The sequence below is a fragment of the Alosa sapidissima genome, chromosome 13 (genome assembly GCF_018492685.1).
Source record: "Alosa sapidissima isolate fAloSap1 chromosome 13, fAloSap1.pri, whole genome shotgun sequence".
In the NCBI taxonomy this organism is placed as follows: domain Eukaryota; kingdom Metazoa; phylum Chordata; class Actinopteri; order Clupeiformes; family Clupeidae; genus Alosa; species Alosa sapidissima.
In genome coordinates this window covers 16,252,441-16,275,814 of record NC_055969.1, presented here as the reverse complement: position 1 = coordinate 16,275,814, position 23,374 = coordinate 16,252,441, and the positions used below count along the sequence as shown (strand labels likewise).

The following is a 23,374-nucleotide window of genomic DNA, read 5'->3' as shown; positions in this document are numbered from 1 at the left end:
CACTACAGGAGCTACTGTAGCAGTGTGCTGTGTGCAATGCTTTCAAACAGAAAGAGAGAGAAGGGAAGCTGAACGGAGTTTCCCTCAAAATATGACTATTTTAGTCACGCACATGAAAGCTAAAATGGTGGAGATCAATGATGTGGGTTGCAGCCGGCTACTGAATGTTAAAGAGAGAGAGAGAAAGGGGGGGGGGGTGAGTGAGAGAACTGTGATGTTGAAGTGAAGTGATGTAATTATTCATTTGTCTATTTTATGTTTCTTTTTCCCCATTTGTGTCTACCCAATGCAATAGAGCTCGAAAGTAAGTCTTCGCCTTACCTGTAGTTAACAGAGATGTTGTGTGCATGCTAAAGAGACCTTGTCCTTAAAACCTGATGACTACAATTAATCACACTCCCTCATCTAATAAGTGAAATTCATGCTTTTGTGATGTGATTGGTTCCTTTATTTTAAAGTCTGTAGCTGTAAAATTATCTGTTAATATTATTTTCACAATCGATAAAAAAAAACAAAAAAAAACGGATTGCTTTTTTTACCTAAACAGTGCATAAATGTACATCAGTACAAGTAGATGAAGTAAGAGTTAATGTTTTTTAGCCTTTTGCTCTCTCTTTTTCTCTTAAACACACACACACACACACGCGTGCATGCGCACACGCACACACACACACTCTCACACACACACACACACACACACACACATTTGCCTCCACTGGTGTTATATTACTTCATTTGAAGTTTTTTGAAAATGAATTTCAATTATTAATTTTTGAGGGGTGTTTTCTTCCTGATCATTACTGCATGAATGTGATGACTACAAGGCCTTTAATCAGAAAGCTACTGATTAAACACGAGAGATTTTGACTTCCATGAACCAAAAAATGACGCCAGCTGACCGATCACGTATAGCAACAACGTATATACCTGTATGGCCTATATGTGTATGTATACACTGCCTAAACCCTACAGTTCCTCCTAGACCATGAAACCCATCTACTTATTCAGCAGTGATACAAAGAATGACTAGAAACAGGAAATCGGTACATGAAGCTGGGTCATCTTTGGGCTTGTGGAACCTGCAGTCACGCCTAAAACGATCTGCATTTGTCACTGCATTCCTCCTCATTTCTCTTTCGGATGACTGGTAACAGGGGGGGTTGGAGCCAGATCTGGCAACCATGTGGACCGGCACGTGCCGAAAGCAGTTTTGTCTGAATTAGAGCAAGGAGAGACGCTCTAATTGTTGTTCATATTAGACAGACTGCGACTAGAGTTTTTTTAACGTAAATGTTAGGTTCTATGGTCCTGTGGCCAGGATATTGTCTGTATGGTAAAATGTGTTAGTCTGAGCTCGCTCCTGCCTGTGTATGCCTGTTCGGGGTGAGATTCAACTGAAACTACATAACATGCTGCTTGAAGCTGAGGGGACACTGCGAGTTCGAGTTTCTTTTAATGTTTGGGCGGGACACTGATGGAAGTCTCTCCCCTTAGTTATCTCCTGGCCATGACAGCATCCCTAAGTGTTTTATATGTGCCTTACACAAATGTGTGTTTGTGTGTGTGTGTGTGTGTGTGTGTGTGTGTGTGTGTGTGTGTGTGTGTGTGTGTGTGCCTTCGGCCAGGATGGTTAGGGCCTTAGGGATCCTTTCCCTCATCTGCTTTTAGCTGTCCCAAGATGCATCACTCTCCCTCCTTGTCACAAGTTGTTCTGAGACATGCCGAGATGGAGATTTAATGACTTACTCCGATGAAAAATTCACAAGTGTTTTGCCAAAAATAAACTTAGACAGCACTACATCTTCCATGAGTACATTTCTGATTGCCATGGCCTTATGTGTCACAGTCACAGACAGCAAGAAACATTGGACTCAGTAACCGAGTAACTTCTGTCCACTAGATATTATGTACTTTTTCCCCCCTTTGTTTGACTTATTTAAGAATGAAGAAATTAATAAAATGCATTCATTAATTTATTTTTTATTTCTGGATAATAATCTAATAATCTAAGTGTTATTAGGAATACATAGATGCAGGTAATTATTTAATGTTAGTGAGAGTCGTATGGGGGGCTGGGGGTATAAAAAATTGAGAACAGATCTTATGAGATGAGGAGCAGGTTCCGGTGCTATGCTGCCATCCAGCTGCCTCTGCACAATCACTACCTGTCATCCAACTGTGAAATGAGACCAAAGGCTGGCAAGTCTCCTAAGCTGCACGATTCACGAACCTCAAAGAAACCACTCTCGGGCTTCCCCGTTCACGAGGAAGATCTAGCCCAGCATCTCACAGCATACTTTGTTGTTTCTGTATTACTTTGTGTGTGTGTGTGTGTGTGTGTTTGTAAGAGAGAGAGAGAGAGAGTGTACGAGTGTGTGTGTATGTGTATGGCTTCTGTTTTAATATTCATACTGTTTTATGTTTGTTTTTTATATGAAAGTGCCCCCTCCCGCTGCTTTTGGTATCTACCTCTCCATGTCTTGTTTCTGGCCAGTGGAGGCGAATATTCTGAATCAGCTTCCCCATATCACATCTCTGCTCTCATTAAGTTCTCACTGTCTGTGCCGCCCTCTATTGGTAGCCCTGGTTATTGCAACAGCGGCCTGGTCTCCTGGTGGATTTTTTTGCTCTTGGTGACTGTTAATGAACCTCCTTTGCATGAAAATGGACAAATCTGGGCCAATTATCTCCACGGCCCCCCGATGCAGCGAATATAGGCTACCCCTTCTCTGATCAAACCAATGCCGTGCAATTAGCACAGATGCTAGCCCAAATGAACACTCACTTCGTTAGCTGCTTGGAGTCTTTCACAAAACATCATGCCCCTAAAAGAAAAACGTTGGACACAATGGGGGGAAAAAAGAATGAAACGCACACATACCAGCTGGCCGCTTGGCATGGCTCAGCTCGATGTGCTGCTTCTTCATGCTTCACGTCTGCCTCCATGCGGCATATATCAGGAGACCGCCGTAACTTAGCTGACTGCGTGGAAAATGCAGCCTGCGCTAACAGAGGGGAATGAATAAATAAATAAATAAACGTTTGTGTGTGGCTGTGAATAGCGCACACTTTGCTGGTTTGCATGCCCTTGAGAATGGATAGAGGAAAACACTTACTTTAGATAAGTAGCCCAGAACGGGACCTAATTAAATAGAGGATTTCAATTATTCATGCGAGTGGTATAGATTAGACCGAGCGGGCAGGCAGGCCTCAGCTGTCCTCATGATAAACTGCCCCTGTGACAGAGGGAGTTTTACACTCATCGAAAATGTTTTTTGTTTTTTTTCCTGAGTGGATTTCTTTACTGAGTGGATTTTTGTTTAGACTGCCCGGTCAGACATTTCTGTCAGAAAAGGAGAGTAGGGCAAATTAAAGTAAAAGCACAACTACAAGATAAACTATTATGTCACTGCAGTCATAGGTTGTTGAGGAGTGGGCTTTTGCCCATGCCAGTGCATTGAAAACTTCCCAGATTTCAATGATGAATGAATGCAATGTGCAGATGTCTGTATTGAAATCCAGAATCTCCATCTCTTTTCCTAATATCCTAACCCTTATATGAGTCATCTACAAAACCCATGCACCCTGTGTGTGTGTGTGTGTGTGTGTGTGTGTGTGTGTGTGTGTGTGCTGTGTATGCACCTGTCCAGTGTAGCACAGGCCTTTTAACCCCTAACTGCCCCCGTTGCCCTTGCTCCAAGCTTTTCCAACATGAAGCCTCCACATGCATGCTACCTTGCAGCCAGCTCTCTCTCTCTTTCTCTCTCTGTCTATCTATCTATCTATCTATCTATCTATCTATCTATCTATCTCTGTCTCTCTCTCTTTCTCTCTCTCTCTCTCTCTCTCTCTGTTCTGGATCTCCCTGCATTCTCCCTCTTGTCTTGTGCATGTCCTTGGAGTGCTCCCCACCACCGATGTCTCTGTTTGCATTGTGAATGCAGCAAGCCTCGTTGCAACCCCTTTTTCTTTGTTGTACTGATCGAGTCGCCTTTGCTGGGGGCTCTGAATGATCTTGTGTTCAGATTGAGAAGTGTTAAAATGGAGCAACGCAAGCTGAATGACCAGGCTAACTCTCTAGTGGACCTTGCGAAGGTAAGCTAGAAGCCCGAAAGCACACTTCACTTACTGTGTATCTGTACCTCCTTCCCTTTTACCAATTTCTTTATGTTACTTAATCTACCTGCAAGCATCTTCCAAACACACTTTAGTCCTATTATGTCCCATGAAGTGTAGCTGTGTGTGGTTTGTGCATTAATGGGTTGACTCATGGTGGTACATCTGAATTCCGTGAGGGTGAGGGTAAATGCAAATATGCTTCCTGCGGTGAAACCACCAGGGGTTGGAGGAAAATGAGGGCAGAGCAGCATCAAAGCATCTCTAATCAAGTAGCTTCACAAGTCTACAGGTGTCAAATAAACAGACAGGCTTTTTTTCTGGGGGGCAGGGGGTCCTTCGCATCGCTCTCCTTAGAAAAATGTGGGTGGTTTTAAAAGTACACATACCTTTTCTCCATGCCTTCCTTATTCAGTACAGCGACTGAGACCTCAGCAGTTGAGACATAATAATATTGTATTATTCGTGTGAGGTTATATTTTGAATTTAGGTGTTACTAGTGTAATCTTTTAACATTATGTCTGATGTTGGTTCCCACTTTCTGTAGCATTGTTGTGTGCAGGTAGAATGCAACTTGTGAGTTTTGCTGTGTCAGTTCTCTGCCATTATGTATATAACAAATGAACGCTGTGTTTAGACTAATGGGAAGTCAGAACTGCTGTGTCCACTGCAGGCTGAGGATTTTCTAGGGCACCGACCCCTACTGGATCCTAAGCGATTATGTTTTTGTGATTATTCAATTTGTCATAATCTTATTTCTGGCCTGCCACAGACATCTCCCGGAGATCCAATGCAATTATAGCCTTTAATGATTGTATAATATAGTATTAGATTTCTCAGGGATAGGCATTATGTGCTTGAAATATCTCTGCTGCATCTCAAGTGTCCTTTTCTTAATGGTGATTCGGCTCGGAGGAGAACTGTGAAACCTTGGGGAACACCAGGCACGCCGCCAGCTTGACTCAGCAAAAAAAGGGAGAGAGAAAAAACTGTGAAGGGAGACACCCTGCAATGTGATGAATCAGCTGGAACAAGCACACGTTTTCTCTCTCTCTCCCACCCTCTCTCTCTGTATTTATCACATACCTTTCTTTTTTTCTCCCTCTCTCTTTCTTTCTGCTCCTTCCTCACTCTATCATTCCTCTCTCTCTACCTCTCTCTTTATGTCTTTTCTACACACACATATACACACTGCTCTCTGTAGCTTACTCTCTGCTCTCTTAAACACACACACACAGCTTTGACATTCAGTCGTCCGCAGCTGTTAAAATCACCACACACTGGGTTTGATCCCCACTGGCACGAGCAGCGGCGGATATTAAGATCCGGTCGCCATGATTGGCTGGCACGGCAGCAGAGCTCTGGCTGCCAGGGGATAGTGGGGCGGGGCGGTGTGGCATGTGACATTGAGAGAAATTTGCAGTGGGATGTGTGACAGCCTCTGGTACACTGGGCATCTGTAATGGGTGTTGTAATTGGCTTTGGCCAGAAGAGGGCGGCAGAGTATTAATCATGTGAAATAACACTCTGTTTTGGGGACAAAAAATGTTCACAGTCTCCGAGGCCTTTTATATAAGACTTTTATATATATATATATATATATATATATATATATATATATATCAAGAAAGTGTGCATCATTAAAAAGCTCCAGGGCATCTTCCAGTAATGTTGATTTATAGCTTCTGAACATATTTTTGATTGTATGTACTAGGAAAATGGTGCTGATTGTTCTTTCCCTGTCCATATGGAACGTAAAACCACTCACTCTTTCCTCATTCTATAAGTAGTTTAAGATAGGACTGTAAAATTGTACCGTCTTTGACAAAATCATATCTAAACTATATGTCAGTCCAATTTCGCTGATATTTCAGTGATTGCATCATTTTGTTCCTTTCATATTATATATGTGGTGCTTCCATTTTAAAGAGAGCCTTTTGAAGCAGAGACACAGTGGAACTAATTTCAATTTATGCCAAAGGGTGACGCAACCCTTTGAAATGCGTCTCAAGTCAGTGATATTTTACATAGCTGTCAACACAGCTTCTGTGGTGCTATATGCAGTCCTACCCACAAGCATATTAGGTCAGGTTATGGCATAACTAAGATAACATACCGCATCAGCTGTGTCCTTAAAGACTATATCAGCCTCAGACGGGGTAGATGTCAGAGTACATTAAAGGACAAACTATATTTCTGGAGATTCAGAATTTGTTATGATGTTTGAAAGAGATGTCATTGAAATTGACGTTATATTTACTCACTGAATAGGTACATCTGTTTGTCAGTGGAACAGTTTTGGTTATGGGGAAAGTAAAAAAAAAAAAGTTCTATATAGTTAGTAAGAAAATTAAAGTATGTTTGTGCAAGTTAAAATCTTTCCCTTCCCTTATAAAATGGTGCATTTTATATTGCTCTTGACTTTCCTGAAATATGCTATATAGATGCTTCCCCTGTCAGCTTATAGCCTGATGATTATTCTTTCTTCCTCCTTACACCTCTGTTTTTCCTTTGTGTTGCCCCATGTCTGTGTTTAGTGTTATTCTAGCACCTGTAAGGACCATTTGTTCTTTTTAATAGAAGATTCAAGGTGTGTTACAGAAAATAACACTATTCACTATTACATACCATAGTCTTCACCCTATATTTTCTGCTTACACTATCAAAGTATAGTTTGTTAAATATAGTTTGATATTTAACAATGACACTTACATAAACAAGCCCTCCTAAAAGCATATGTATTGTCAGAGATGCTTTTGTAGAGACCCTCCTCCCTAGTACACGTCTTCGCCCAGTTAACCCAAACTGACCTGGCCCCAATGTGATCGCTTTCCCTTTCCTCTTCTGACCCTAGCTCTCTCCTTTCTCCTTTCCTTCCTATCTCTTCCTCCGCTCCTCCGACTCGGCCACGCACCGCCTTATCTGGGCCTGGCGCCTGCAGACCCAGAACATCATGTACGAGCTGATCTCGGACCTGAACGAGCGCGGCGAGGATATGGAGAAGCGCATCGCCCTGCTGGAGACCAAGCTGGAGACGCTGCTAGGCAACCTGCAGGCGCTGCCGGGCCTCATCAGCCAGCTCATCAGCCAGCAGCACCGGGACTTCCTGGAGGTGCAGCTGCAGCCGTACGACAAACACAGCCCCGAGCGCTCGCAGTCGGTCTCGCGGCGGCGCTCCTCCTCCACGGCGCCCCCTACCTCCTCGGAGAGCAGCTAGGCGGAGGCTTTTGGGCCAGGAGAAAGGAGGATGGTGGATGGAGGGAACAATAACAGGAACAGACAGATCAACTACTGTCAGAGAAGAAGAAAAAAATACACCTCCAACTGTCCTCTGTTTCTCCTGCTCCCCTCCTTTGAACCTACAGGCGAAGACTTTTGCCATTAAATGGCCAGATTACATTTACTGTAAAGCCTTAGGGTTTGAAACAGAAGCATTACGCCTGACATTCTGATGACAGAATCCAAGGCATCTTGTGGAGGGGGGAGGCAATATTTTCTTCCTTTTTCTTTTGCTTTTTTTAAACAGATTACTCAACATACTGTTGATAGATTCTTTTTATTACCTCAGAAATGTGTTATACTTTTTTCCCTTCTGATGACATTATCATAGAGAATGCCTTTCCTCAGTAAAAACTATTAAAAGGTGCCTGGATGTGTAGAGGTCAGAGATGGACTAGACTGTGTGTGTGTGTGTGTGCGTGTGTGTGTAAGTGAGGGTGTAAGTCGGACCATGTCCATCCGTCACCTCGGGCCGGTTTCAGGGAAGCAGTGACAGCCTCTGGTGCAAACCTGCTGTGCTAAGCTATAGCACATCCTCAAAGCACCGTCTCTGCTTTAGCAATCTGAGGATGACCTAATAGTCTTCCCTTTTCTTTTAATTGTTTTTTTTCTTCTTTTTTGTTACTTTGTTTGTGGCGTGCTCAGTGCATTTTGGCCGCTCAAACCTGCATGCTTTTAATACTTTTTATTGAGGAATTTAAAAATACAGTCTCTTCTGGGCATGTGCAACCTTGCAAATAAGGGTTGCTTCCGTAGGCTCCCCTTTCCTTGTCAATCAAAAATACCCTGTAGAATGTCAGACAATGAGAAACAGCATCAACAATGTAGTTGATTTATTTCTGTTCAGGCCCCTATTAAATATATATATATTTTGGGATGGGGGGGCTATACTGCAAAACAATTTACTCCTCTCAAAAAAGGGAATGCATCTGAATCTATACTTGCACTTACTTTTCACAATGCACTTCAATGCTGACTGACTAAAATTTTGATTTGTGTTGCTCATTAGAACAAAAGAAAAAAGTATATTTAGTCATTAGGACAGGGGTTAATGACCTGAAGGTCCAGCAACAAGAATGTTCGCAGCTTGTGGTTATAGTAACTTCAAGCCCTTCCATAGCAACCCTCCATCGCGACTTTAATTCAAACTCCCCCCTGTGCTATATGGTTTTAGATACTACTGTAGACCGCTTCCAATACTGCTTCATTAGTGCTACTTACCTATACTTCCTAAATAGGCTCTAAACATTCAGACGGAAGATACCACCACTTTCTGCAGATCTGAAGTAAAAACAGCTTAGAGCAGTCATCCCTCAGATCATTTGACCCATTGTGCGCTGTGCGCTAACAATAGCCCCAGAAAGAGGTAGAGGCCATCTTCTGGATGCTACCTCTCAGGAGGCAGTCGTTGGGAAAAGCAGCACACCACTTTGGAAATGCCTATTTTTATATGTTTTCACTCAACAAAGCACATCTCCAAAAAACACAATAGATCACAAGGAATGTACAGCAACACAACAAGAGGTTTCCAAACTCTTCCATACAGCCTTCACAATAAAGGGGTCTGGTTATGCCTAAGCTCCATATATGGGTCTACTGTGTCTCTGTGGGTGTCAGAGTGGCAAAAAACAAGTGCAGTGAACTGAGTATCTAAGCATCTCTGTCAGACCAGCCTCCAACCTCTGTGTAGCACAGCCCTGTTTAACAAGAGGCAGAGAAAGCACGCTGAACTCTCACTACTCAGTAACAATATAAACTAATTTTTCTTTTCTTTTGTGAATGTCCGAATGTCTTCCCAGGGGGTCTTATCAGAGCCCAGAACTATGGTGTGGAGGTTGATGGATGAAATCCTACCCCAGATTTTGGCATGGGATGTATGGGTTACAAAGCTTTGACATTATAAATGGTGGATGAAGTTTCACCAACATAAATACTTTTGAGTGAATATACTGTATGCAAAAGAAATATTAAACAATAAAATGAAACTATTTAGCAAAAAAACAGTGTGGACATTCTTGACGGTTTACATGCATGTTCAGTATATTAATCTTTCCTTATAGGTCTTCCCATCTTTCCCAGCTGGACTATTGCTATTAATTGTTAACTGGCCTATACCTGTGACCATCACAGATGATTCAGAATGTTGCAACATGTCTGGTCTTTAATCAGCCAAAAAAGACACATGTAACTCTTCTGTTAGTACTCTCAAGCAGGTAGAGTTAAATTCAGATCCCTCACTCTGGATAGAGAGTATAGGACAGTTACAGGATCTGCACCTTGCTACTTGAATTCCATGATCCAGCTCTACGTCCCCTCTTGCCGACTGCGGTCCACTGATGAGTGTCTGCAGTGTCATTCATTAATGCTACGAGGTCACAATCAAGACTTCCTTGGTGGTTGGTGGAATGAGTTGCCTAGTGTTCTGCGTTCTTGTGATAGTTTTTTTTTTTTAAGTACATTTTTTGGGCTTTTTTGCCTTTATTTGGACAGGACAGCGGAGAGTGACAGGAAGCAAGTGGGAGAGAGAGATGGGGCAGGATCTAGAAATGACCGCAAGTCGGATTCGAACCTGGGTCCCCGTGGGCACTCGGACCCGTACATGGTATGGGCGCTGTAGCCTGCTGCCCTAACCCCCCAGCAGAAAAGCAGAAAAGTGCAATGTGAACAGTATAGACAGGTAGTGGATGTAAACAGTATATGTGTAGTGTAGACAGTTAATCAATTAAGAGACATGGTTTACGGTAAGGATATGTGCAGTGTATTAACAGTAATTGGCCAATTATAAGAGCAGAATATGGATATGCTGTATTAACAGTATATACAGTATATACAGGTATGTGCAGTGTATTAACAGTAACATTATAGTAGTAGTAAAAATAAGTGTATGTGCAGTAGGCCTGAACAGTATAGAGACAGATGTTGATTACGGGGTAGAGCAGTATATAGAATATTTAGTTACAGTATGTACACTATTACTATTATGCTTAATGTAGGCTTAACTTTATTTGAAACTATTATTTTTAACTAATGTTATTTTCACATAAGACTACTCTACTGTTAAGTCGCTTCGGACAAAAACAACATGCCACTCCAATAGGTGGCAGGGTACCCAACCAAAAGCCATGATGAAACCTCTCCGAAGGAGCAACGATTAAGAAGAAATATCGCGATAACCAACATCAGTGAGCAGCATGAGAGCTGCGTTGGCTTCGGGCCTGCTGCTGTAACATCGACAGTCTGCTGTCAACGTGTTGAATATTTTTTGTTGTGGCTGAGTAGCTACCTATATAATTTCTTTTAGTAGTTGGTGTACACGAACCTGCATCAAAATGAGTTTAATTGCAAAAATCGCAGAAATCGAGAACGAGGTAAACACACATTAACTGAGGAGATAACTTTACCGTTAACTAGCAAGCTAACCTTAATGAATCACGTTGTAGCACTAACTGTTAGGCTAAGTGTGATCTTTCTTAACATTTACTTTTTAAACTGAGTACTGATGTTTCATACAGCTGTGAATTGTGGTTTTGTAAACTAGTACAGTTTCGGTAGGAATGTAGTGTTTTGCGAGTTTGTCACAGTTTGTAGTCTAGTAGTTCGCTAACGTTAAGATACGTTGGTTATCGTTAGCGGTTAGCCATCATAACCAGTTAATGCGTTCCTGGTTTCAGCAAGCCTATGCTAACATTAAATCAACTCTTGATTTTAAAACATTAACTCAACTTGGTTATCAGAGCAGGTTGCTAAGTTACATGCCGTTATCGTGTCTATCGTTAACTTGTCTACTATTAGACAGATGTTTAATTTTCACATCTGTCTCAGGAAGCCATTCAAATATTTTATATTTCAAATTAGTTTGACCTGTCAAGCTCTGTGTCTAGATAACGTTACTTTGAGTTACATTTTGAAATCAAGCGATGGCACTCCAAGATCAGTCCAGAAATTATGGGGTGGTTTGGGATGAACGTGAATTGTCAATTAGCAATTGATAATATAATATTATTGGCTTCTTAGTATGAATTTTTTTAGCCTGTGCCAGATTGATATCCCTGACTCGTCTAGGATGAAGGTTGTAATGCACCTCAATGGCAACATAAGTAACTTATGTCACTATCAGATGTGAAGGTAAATTTGAACGTGAGCTACAGGCTGCATGATTATTGTTTTGGCAGATGGCTAGGACCCAGAAGAACAAGGCTACGGCTCACCATCTGGGTCTGCTGAAGGCTCGCTTGGCCAAGCTGAAGAGGGAGCTCATCACCCCAAAAGGAGGAAGTGGGGGTGGCACAGGAGAGGGTGTGTAACTGTGGGCCCACCGTCTTGTCATCAAGGCATTTGGCATAGGTTTTACAGTGCATTGGTCAAATGTAAAAGCAGTGCACTGGGTTTGAGCTCTGGATATAAATGAGTGTAATGATGGTCCAATCTACTTGTGCTGACCTGTGCTACACTGAATAGTATGATTTCATCAATTAAGGCGCAAGAGTAGCCGTTTTCTTCATTATTTTTTTTTCCCTGATGGAAGAAGTTAGCATACCGAAACTGGGGAATGCAGATATGGCAGGCCATACCTCATTGAAGGGGATTTGTACAGTGTCTCCCATGCAGGAACGCCTAACTGCTGCATATTTGGACCTTAGCAGATCTCAGCAGAAAGTCCTGTCATGTTTTGTACCACTCCAGCACAGAGCTTTGTCATCATTCACCAGTTACACCTCCGTTTTGATTTAGTTTTCATTTCTGAGGTAATCCAAAAGTTTGGTGCCTTTTCCGTTTAGACGTGGCACTGATTTAGCTTGAAAGACAACAATATGAGGTTACGATAAGATTTTAAAGAGATTGCTGTTCTGATCTGTGACTCACATGAATGGTTTTGATTATTAGAAATCTGTAGTTTAAACGACTGACTATTATGGTTATTATGACAGAATTTGTGTATAAGCCAAATGTCAGTATGCCAGTCCTGAAATGATTTCTAAAGTATAATGGATTCATAGACTCAGTTTGTGATGTAGGACAAAGGTTGGACAGAAGAGGGCCCCATTTCTCACAGATGGCTCTATATGGTGATCTTGGTGGTGGTCCAAGCTGAAATAATCCTTTCCTTACAGGTTTTACCAATATTCCAGTCTTATGGACCCTAGTTTGATATCTGTGACCTACCACAGCCCTTCCTCAAACCTCTTTTTAACCCTTGTCCTCTGTAGGTTTCGATGTGGCAAAAACGGGTGATGCCCGCATCGGGTTTGTGGGCTTCCCGTCAGTGGGCAAGTCGACGCTTCTGAGTAACCTCGCTGGTGTGTACTCGGAGGTGGCTGCCTACGAGTTCACCACCCTTACAACTGTGCCTGGCGTCATCCGTTACAAGGGTGCCAAGATCCAGGTGAGGACGGGGCAACAACTCAGTTTGGAAAAAGACGGATGCTTTTGTACTCTCTTTTGACTAAACATACTAAAGCTTCAGTTTGATTAATGTGAATTTGAAATATTCACTTGTAAGTTACCTTGCATTTTGACTCTGTAGGTCATATATGGTGCATTTCTACCTTGATGTATGCTATCGTTGATCTAGATAATTAAGACTGTGTAGGCTGGGTGGGTTTTTTCTAGATTGATGACATTTGTATCCTGTGTGTGTTCTCAGCTCTTGGATCTGCCTGGTATTATTGAGGGAGCCAAAGATGGCAAAGGTAGAGGGCGACAGGTTATTGCAGGTGAGAAGATGCCTTTGTTTCTTCATGTGAAAATGGGATGGGTCTAAGAATATGAACATGCATACACACACACACACACACACACACACACACACAAAGTTTAGGTTCCTTGTTTTCCATGAAATGATTTGAATAGGAAATAAAGCTAAATGGAAATACAGTTACAGTATAGTCATTGATTTGGTTAGAAGTAATAATCTTTAGTTAAAATTATGTTTGTCAGTGATCGTTGCTTTAACAAACACTCCATTTGCTTTTCTTTCAAAAACAAAGGAGATTTTTAAGTGACCGCAAACTTTTGAACAGAACAGCATAAGTACACACAGTTATGTGGATAGATGGGTGTCCATGTATTATTCACCCAGGCATCCAAAATTGATGTCTTTGTCATGTATGTGACCCTTCATGTGTGAAAACATGCTTGAACTGATATATGAGTCTGTTGTGTAACAGCGTGTGTCGCCCTGTGTGTGTGTGTGTGAGACAGTGGCACGTACCTGTAACCTGATCCTGATCGTGTTGGACGTGCTGAAGCCCCTGGGCCACAAGAAGCTCATCGAGCACGAGCTGGAGGGCTTCGGGATCCGCCTCAACAAGTCTCCGCCTAACATCGGCTTCAAGAAGAAGGACAAGGGTGGCATCAACTTCACCGCCACCGTACGTAATATGTAACACGTATGCTCCAGAGCAGGCCAGAAGAGGCATCCTGTTGAGCTGCTCGGCATGCCCAGCGGAGACGGTCCACAGCTGAAACTTGAGGAAACGATGAATGGGCCTGTAGTTAAACAACACTAAAGGCCTTTGCACACATATATTAGTCAGAGGTTCCGCTAGACTTTTTTTGGACCGAACAAAATGTCCGGTAATATTACTGAATACCGGACATACAGAAAATCTGCTGGACATGTTCTAAACAGTCATATAATTGCCTATACATTTAATCAGCACAAAATCAAAAACTATATCTTTCAACAATGCAGTTTATTAAGCGTAGTCAGTACCAGCTGTTTGTTTGAGCAGCTTTGCAAAAGCAGCAGAGAAGGCTGCATTCATTCAGTGAAGTTGCACACTCTGGTGCTGCGCACACATTGCAAACAGGCTCTAGCCGTTTTGTGGTCAACATAGGTGAGCTTAAAAACAGGCATGATATTGTTGTTTGTTTAAGTTAATTACTGCGCGATCACAGCCCCTTTCCTCTCACTCCCAGTGGCCCCTCCCCACAGACCTGATAGCCTTATAACAAGGCAACAGCTGTGATGAACTGTCATGCCTGTTCACCTGATAGTGGGTAAAGACCCTTACTGAAAGTTTTAGATGGATGGTCGTGACATCGTTTTAGTTGCCATGGACTTCCTCCCTAAAATAGGAATAGTCCCAATAAATAACTTGAAACCATGCTTAATAAATTAGCTGCAACACAACCGCTACTCCAAGAATTCCTGCTGACTTGTGCCGCGACTTCATAGAATGAGCGCCTTCTCTGCTGCTTGTGCAAACTTGACATACAAAAACAAATGTTTATTTGAGTTGTCATGGTAGCCTATTGTATATGTTGTGCAATACAAGACTAATTAATGTTATACGCTCTAGATTTAGGCTAACGTAAACTCTGATATTAGTACATGTATTTTATATGCATTTTATTAATCTAATAGATGAACAACATCTTTCACTGAATGTGTATGAATATGGTTAACACTCAGTACATAACACTCAAGTCATATTTTCTTTTATGCTTGCAATGGCTTCGTTTACTAATGTGTAAATATAGTGTTATGGAGAGAGGACAGAGAGTGCACAAAATGCCTACAAAAGTCATTTGGACTTTATGTACAAGTGACAACTTGTGACTTGACACACACACACCATTAACCTCTTGGGAAAAGATATTGACATCTTGTCTGTCTCACGCAGTGCGCTCAGAGTGAGTTGGATGGTGATACGGTGAAGAGCATCCTCTCTGAGTACAAGATCCACAACGCCGATGTGACCCTGCGCTGCGACGCCACCGCTGACGACCTCATTGACGTGGTGGAGGGCAACCGGTACGTGTCAGATGCCATCTAGTCTTAGACACACACTCTGAGTGTTTCTCCGTCATGCTGCGGGGTATTCCAGGAAGGAGGTTTAACAAACACTGAGATAAAACGTAACCTCTGGGTTGTCTGAACCTGTGGCGACTAAATCCGAGCTGTCGGTTCCAAAACACCGGTTACCAGTTCGTGCAATCAACCCTGTGTTCGATAACCTAGAGTTGTGCACGTTCACGGCGAACTTATAAAGGCATCATCTATTGAGAGTCGAATGAGTCAAACCGGCGAAAACGAAGAGCACTGTATTTTTCAGAGGCGGAGTAGGCTGCAAGAGTAGGCCTAATGTCGGCACTACACAACAGTCTGTTACCACCTTTGGCATTGGTTGATTTGGTTAAAAAGTCACAGGTTAGGTTATTGGTTATTATTGTATTGATGCTACTTATAAATAATGAGCTGTAAAGCGACTCAGACTTTTTACAAAAAATGTTTTAAAGGATATCGACTAATTATCGTTATCGTCAAAATCACAAAATATCGAGATATTATTTTTTGTCCATATCGCCCACCCCTAGTTGTGATTGTTATGAGTTCAGAGGTCACGCGCCACCACCGTCTCCTCTCCATTAGCCCACACTCACAACCTGCTACTCCTGTTCACTCTCTATCTCCACAGGGTCTACATTCCCTGCATTTACGTGCTCAACAAGATCGACCAGATATCTGTGGAGGAGCTGGACATCATCTACAAGGTCCCTCACTGTGTGCCCATCTCCGCTCACCACCGCTGGAACTTTGATGACCTGCTTGAGAGGATCTGGGACTACCTGCATCTAGTGCGCATGTAAGCAAGCAAGCAAGCCCTCGGGCACAATTATTCAAATAGCAATAACTTGCTGTGTTTTAGGAATGAGTTGGTATGTAGATATGATTAATCCCCCCTCCTGTATTGCACCCAATAACATTCATACCTAAACATGATCAAAAATATTTTGAGGTTGGACATTATCACAGATCAGAAAGCAGTTGTGTGTAGTGTATACCGTGGCAGAATCTCCTCTCATGATCTCGTTATTGCCACCTCCAGCTACACCAAGCCCAAAGGGCAGCTCCCTGACTACACCTCTCCTGTGGTCCTGCCTGATGGCCACACCACAGTGGAGGACTTCTGTCTGAAGATTCACAAAAACCTCGTCAAAGAGTTAAAGCAGTAAGTGGCACAATTCACCCAACGACTCAAACCCTGTTCATTCAGTTCTGCTTACTCGTCAATTTTTGTTCAAAAGGAAAGATGGGTGAAAGTATTTTTTGTGAGTGCACACAAAATAAGAAATTTCCTTGTGCAGTCTGTTTTAGCTCTATTTATGAAGGCTTTTCTTCATTAGAGCTTAAAGTTCTTGAGCACTGTGCCAGAGAAAAGAAAAGAAAGCCTCAAGAAAGCCTGAAAGAAAGCCTGGGTCATTCAAAATTTGAAAATCATTTGATTTCCTTGAAATTTGAGATCTTCATTGAGATTTTCATTTTTTATTACTGCCGTCACCAAGAATTGTATTTACCTTGAGCCCTGCTTCATACATTACCTAAATGACCTAAAAAAAATTAACCCTAAGACATTAACCCTGAATGACCCCTGAGTGACCTCTGTCCCTTTCACCCTTTCCTATCAGTGCACTGGTGTGGGGGGCGTCGGTGAAGCACAACCCGCAGAAGGTCGGAAGGGAGCATTTAATGGAGGACGAGGACGTGATCCAGCTCGTGAAGAAGTAGACATCGATCGGAAAAGACCCCAAGGACACTAATGCTTTGCATGATTCGTTTCAAATTCTGGGGAGTGAACTCCACTTCCTCAAGGGCCAAAAAAAAAAAAGACATCCTCAATGCCGTGATCATCTGATGTTTGAAAAAGAAAATACAAGGCAACAGCCATAATACCATCGAAATGTTTGTAAATAAGTGGATTTAAACCCCCATCCCAGTCCCTACCTACACACCCTATGTCATGCTTACAAACCATTGAAGGGGAATGAGGTCTTGCATCCCCACATATGTGTTTTAAAAAGGCTTGAAAATAAAGACAAGGTAAAGGTGAGGGCTCATCTACGTCTGTTTTTCTTTGATGCGGATTCCCCTTCACTGTTGTCTTCTGATACAAACATATTCATACAGTCTTAATGGTATGTAGAGCATTTCTTTTGTGCATGCCACTTTTAGGTTATGCTGCAGCACTACAAATTATATGCTCTCAGTGTCTAGAATGTCCCAGACTGGTATGCAGATTTGATTCATTCACTAAACCAATCCCATTTAAGTAGATGTGGCATAATAAATTAATTTTATCAGAAGAAAGTCCCACTTGGGTTAAATGAAAGTAATTGGATTCATTGTAGTTGTGGTGGGACTGCAGGGACGTGTCGCGACGGCCATGAAGCTCAATTGAAATGCAGCGTGTGCCGCGCTGTCGTCTCGGCTTGTGACGTATGGAATCCACAGGCTCTTTTTACTCCTCCCCTCCCCCTTACCCCCACCCCCATGCCTCACGTTCACTTGATGCCAGACAGTCACTCAGGATAATCAGAAATCGCACCCAAAGTGTCGGTTTGGGACTCTTTGCTGAATACCAGCAAAGATTGCCATTTCCTAACCTCACAAGCAATGTTGTTAAACCCGCGACTAGCACCTCATGAGGCTATACTGCAACAAACTGCTCATATCCTAAAGGTTCCTTCAGCAGAAATGTTGTTTGCATATAAAAGCATTATGACACCGATGAAGATATCTGATACAATGTCCTTGAGGGATGCTATGACTGCCGCAGAATTCTGGTCCATTTACGAACCACAGAAGCAGCAGTAGGCTGGGATTCTGCCAAGCTATTCAGATGAAAATTTTCACACATTTTCTCACATTCACAAAAGAGTCAGGACACTGTTAAAGGCACGGAAGCAAAATACATTTATCATAGGAATGAGATCTTAGATCTTCAGGCATTGTATTACAGCATGTGGAAATACATGAAAAGATGCAGAAAAGGAAACAAAAAATGCAGACTTTTTTAGATCCCCCATAAAGGTGTATGGACCCTTTCAACAATAAAAACAAAAACAATGCTTGAACGTTCTATTTGGGCCCCAATCTACTTCCTCTGCATTAAGATAACATATGGAATGTTAAAACGGAAGTCTTGTGGGGCCAACTATGATGCTGAGAATAGAACTCTCTCTATGGACCCTTTCAAGAGAATTCCATTATCAGCATCATAGTTGGCCCCACAAGACTTCCGTTTTAACATTCCATATGTTATCTTAATGCAGAGGAAGTAGATTGGGGCCCAAATAGAATGTTCAAGCATTGTTTTTGTTTACCTTGTTGAAAGGGTCTATAGATGGTCATGGACATAAATGACCTCTCATTGTTTAATGAGATACATAGTCATGATGACGACTTAGTATACATGTAGCGTTCCAACAAAGGCATCGCAAGGTGATAACCTGATGCTCTCTGTTTGAGATGTCAGCAAACGGAACCCATACGGTGTCAACGGGTTCATGCTGGCAGAGGTAGACTTCTTCCCTCCTTTTTACAAGAAGAGATTGCTGAGCTTTCTCCTGGCCAACATGATGGCAAACGACATGATACCCCCCCCCCTTTCCCCAACACACACACACACACACACACACTCAACCACCACCCCCTACTCCATCCAGTTGCACCCTGACACCAACCCTCCCCCTACCACTCTCAGCCTTCTGCTGCACTTTCTCCTGTAAATTATAGCAGCACTTTAGCTAATGAAAGAGTTGAAGTCCGGGCACTAATAAAAGCCATTAAGTGAATAAAGCACTTCCCCCTCTAACAAAATTAAAGCGTGCTCCCCCCTACACACACCAGCTCCACCCAACCCCACCCCACCCCCCGGCCTACTCCTCCCATCCTCTTACCCAAGTTAGAAGGAAAACTCAATATTAATATTCATGAAATGCGGAACTGGACGGCCCTCTACCATCACATGCCCCCCAACCCCCCCCACCCCCACCCCTTTGCCCCCTCCCTGTTTGGTACCTCTCCCAATGACAAGTACCCCACCCCACCCGATCCATAGTCCCCTCAGCGGTCCACCTATCCCAGGACATGAGGATGGGGCCCCCCCTCGGTTTGAGGGAGGGGCGGGGGGTGGGCGCTGGTTGGAAGGAGAGGAGTTCGGGATGGTCTGCTATCCAGTCGGACTCACGGGTCCAGTCGGGACGCCCAGCTTTAAGCGCAAGTCTCTCCGCTGCAGCTACCACAACTGACTGACTGACAGAACGAAGGCTGTTCTCCAGCCCAACGCTAAGAAAACTTGGGCCGAAAACAGAGAGTGGAGATGCGAAGAGGTCCATCCAGAGGACAACACGAATGAGAGCAACTGGTCCTCCTTAGAATTCTTGAGCAAGGTACGTCAAGGTTAAGATTTGGTTCCATGTCTTTGACTTCGAAGACCGTCATGGTCGGCTTTTTGGGGTGGGAGTGCTTTCTTTCGTGGATGAAATCAATGACTGACTTTAACGTGTTATGTTAATGTATTTTGAAAAGTGAAATTTTACTTTTTTTCAGGAGAGAACGGTCACACTTAAATTGTCCTCTCTTGGTGGGTAAAACCTACTTTGCGTTAAACAGTGCGACTCATATTGGGAAAGGGTGAAGGCAGAAACAGAAAGACAGTCCAGTCAAAAGTGAACACCAAACAGACAGCACAAAAAGGTAAGGCCAAGAAAAGTAAAATCACCACAATTTCCTCATTTCATTGTTCTCATCTTTGTCAGTCAGTCTCCAAAAGTCCTCACCAAAGGTCACCATCATCCCCTCAATTCCATTTCCCCCATATTTCCATGTCCATGGGAAACCACATCCCAATTTCGTTCCATCGTCCCTTTCCCATCCATAATTTCCCATTCAATGCCATAACGCTGGCCGTCATTCATGCTCTGAATGGGCAGGTTTCATTAAACTAAGTGCAGCAGTTGACAAAAGCCATGGAGCTGATGTGGAACCCCGGGTTTCCCGTTTCCTACTAAGAGTCCCTTTGGGGAGAAGAGCAAACAGAGTAAAATGGATAACGAGATTACCAGTAACACATGATGGCTTGCAATCTCTACCTTTATTTCTGAGGGTAAAAGCTCCATCTCCCAGTTGTTCACTTGAGCATTTAATCATAGAGGTCATTGTATGTTTGGCCCAAGATGAGTTCCTGTCTGTGGAAATGGCCAATGGTTGGTTTGCTGGAGGAGACGGTTTTATTTTCCTTATCTATCTTTGCCCTTGAGAGAGGAGACTACTTCTTGTCCATTAGTGGAGCACATAAGAGTCAACTCTATTTAGCAGCTATTGACATTTTGAGGGTCTTTATCGTGACAACCATCTCTCTCCTAAACCCGATTCTCATTGATTTCTGGAGAAAAGTAAGTCCAATTAATTTCAAATATTGTTCATTTCAAGTCATTTGATTATCAAACCATTCATTCATTTTATTACCATTTCGTTTTTTTAGTTTTTTTTACCAAATTTAGTTTTTTGGTCAAAATTGAAACGAAGAATCTCAGTTTTAGTTTTTAATTTACTAATGGAAAGGAGGTGCAACATTTCTTTGGGGGGGGGGGGGGGGGTAGGGGGCGGTGTGGTTTGACGCAGTTTATGCGCAAAAAGGGCGGTGCCCAGCATCTTCCGCAGTGAGAGTATGACCTATGACTAATCTCTCTCGCTCTCCTTTTTTTTAATTTCGCAGATGTCCTTAGTCGCACTGTATCACTTCCACACCCTGGCTCCTCACTTTCATTGTGTGAGTCAACGCCACCCCAGCTCCATCAGCCAGAAGATCTACCAGAACATCTTCTCACCTGTGGATCTCAAACTCGAAAATCATCTTCGGCATCACCTTCCATGCTTCATGGCTAGGACATCTCCGTTTTGAGGAAAGAGCTACGTGTTCAGATTCTGATGGCACGACTTGGGCGAATAGAGCACCACACCCAAGGTCATTGTCACTGCTTTAGAGATACATTTTCAAAAAGACAACAGGTGATCCAACTACATCCATCCTCTCACCACTAGATGACTCCTACAACCTCATCTCACATGTTCATCAGATTTATCTACTCTTTTGCTGGTGGTATAGCGACTTCTCATCCTCGCCTACGCAGCCTGATTCTTTTCTATCTCTTTTTTTCTCATTCCTTCACTCTCTCTTTTAATCTGTTGGCTTCCTTCTTTTATTCGCCCTCTCTTTCTCATTCTCTCTCTCTTTCTCTCTCTCTCTCTTACTCCTTTCCTCCTGCACTACAGATTGTGGGCTCCTTAAAGAACCAAATGCAGAAGCTGAGTGTCTCTGTCTGCCCGGGACTCCATTGTGCTTGATCTAACCATGCAGTTCGTCTCCTGTCCATGGTTGAGCCAAGCACTTTGGAGGCTTGTGAGCCTCTTCTTCACCTTTGCACAATGCGGTCTCTCTCTATTTGTGTATGTTTTTGGACTCTAATTCTTTGAAAGGCACGTTTTTTCCCCTAACTCTTTCTGAGAGAACATTCTGTTCACTAGTCATGTTTCAATCTCAGTTGGTGTATCTGTGTTAAGAAAAACATTGAGGCATAGTTGCCATATTCCCATATTTGAGACTGTGTATAGTATTGCAACTGAGATTTAAGGTGTAAAACAAGTGAAAAAACAAAAACAAAAGGAGAAGTAATGCAGAACAAAGACAATACTGGGAGTAGGATTGGATTTCCACACTGATTTGTCTTCTTGGTGCAAATGTAATTGTATCTGACCCCTAGACGAAACACAATAGATATAGGCTTCAAAACCATGATGTGTATGTCTGCATAAAAGTGTTGGTTTTTCCCTTTTGTATCCAATTTTCAATAAAGACTGAGAGACAAAAAGCACAAAAATAAAAAAAAGACTTTAAAAAGAGTGTCTGACTGAATAACGAACATTGCTGACTTGACTTAATGAATAATAAGAGAAGAAAGGATACAATTTCAATGGAGCCATATTGCTTAATATGGCTCCATTGATTTGTAATGAATCAACGGGACACTCTACAATGTAAGACATTAACAGGTTGCAGTAAAAACCTTCAAGGGGAGACAGAGTGGCCGAGTCCTTCTCCCAGTCTGACAGGCTCTTATGGGCCATTCATCTCCATAGGAGCCTGTACTAGCACTCTATCACCAAAAGAGGGCAGACATGAGCCCAATGAGACACTGATGCATTGACAATACTGAGATACACAGTTGCATTGAAGTCTAAATGTTCAATAGCTGGTGAAGAATTAGCATATTCTTAGATCGAAACACTGTAAAACACACTTTAAGAGAGAAAAAAAAACTGTCGTCTGAAAATTTGATAGCCGACAGCTTTGTGCAACTGTGCCAGATCAAGCCTTTGCCATAGTGTGACATACTTGAGTAGTGGAACAGATGTGTCCTTATTTGCAGAACATCTCCATTGGTAATGCATGAATAAAGGCTCACATTATATGTAGTGGCATAGTAGTTCTGTTGTCCGCCAATGAAATCATTTATTTGATGTGACAACATTTCTTTGGCAACCAACCAAACCTGCGCTCTCAAGCAACTTGGGCACTGCATCGCAGCAGCATGGTGTGGTCACTCCTCATCGCCAAGGGCTCTTTGACCAGGATTTGACATCACTGACTACATACTACACACATCAACTTCCAATTCTGCAACCACCATAGTCTGGCTTTTTTACCAGACCAAGCTCAATCTTTTAAGATTCAACATTGCTGCAGGGCAAAAAAGAAATCGCCGGCAGATCAGGCTGGGTTCACCCAGCCTACTACCATGGATTTTTCCATTAAATCCAAATCACTGCATAATCATTTCTGACTGAACTTTCTTGAAAAAAATTCTTGAATCAGAACAGCTCACTTATAGATCCTCTTTTTTTAATTACTCACTGTGTAGATTCATTTTAGTTAAATCAGAGGGTGTTTTTTAAAAAAAATCAGTTAAATACCATTTTAGTGGTGTGACTAGAGTTGACTGCCAACTGGTGAGCCCATATTTTGGCCCCTTGGCTGGTGTTCCAGTGGCTGCTTGCCTCTCTGAACTGCTCCATTCATCACTCCACTGACAACAGGCAGCCTGGAGCTCTATGGTCTTCAGGGACAGAATGCACCATGGGCAATCCAATTCACCCTGAAACTTTTCTGGCCCTGAGTCGCACCAGGTCAGG

The 23,374-nt window shown here is 42.6% G+C and overlaps 2 protein-coding genes across 6 annotated transcripts in view; both read left to right on the top strand.

Moving 5' to 3' along the window:
- The window catches only part of kcnn2 (potassium calcium-activated channel subfamily N member 2), a 32,527-nt gene extending 23,180 nt beyond the window's left edge, over nt 1–9,347 (top strand). Inside the window, exons 7-9 of one of the 5 annotated variants that reach the window (XM_042059688.1) lie at nt 296–304; nt 4,026–4,095; nt 7,058–9,347. In XM_042059688.1, coding sequence (XP_041915622.1) covers nt 296–304; nt 4,026–4,095; nt 7,058–7,333 — 355 coding nt within the window. In that variant the 3' untranslated portion in view covers nt 7,334–9,347. Of the gene's footprint in view, nt 1–295; nt 305–3,987; nt 4,096–7,057 lie in introns of all 5 variants that reach the window. The other 4 variants (XM_042059692.1, XM_042059689.1, XM_042059690.1 and 1 more) reach the window with 4 other exon arrangements.
- A 1,228-nt stretch (nt 9,348–10,575) lies between these two features.
- On the top strand, nt 10,576–17,231 carry drg1 (developmentally regulated GTP binding protein 1). Its single transcript, XM_042059734.1, has 9 exons — nt 10,576–10,763; nt 11,568–11,691; nt 12,603–12,778; nt 13,040–13,109; nt 13,597–13,766; nt 15,024–15,154; nt 15,819–15,986; nt 16,230–16,352; nt 16,810–17,231. The coding sequence occupies exons 1-9, from the start codon at nt 10,725–10,727 to the stop codon at nt 16,907–16,909; spliced, it is 1,101 nt and encodes a 366-aa protein (XP_041915668.1). The 5' UTR covers nt 10,576–10,724; the 3' UTR covers nt 16,910–17,231.
- The last annotated feature ends 6,143 nt before the right edge of the window (nt 17,232–23,374 follow it).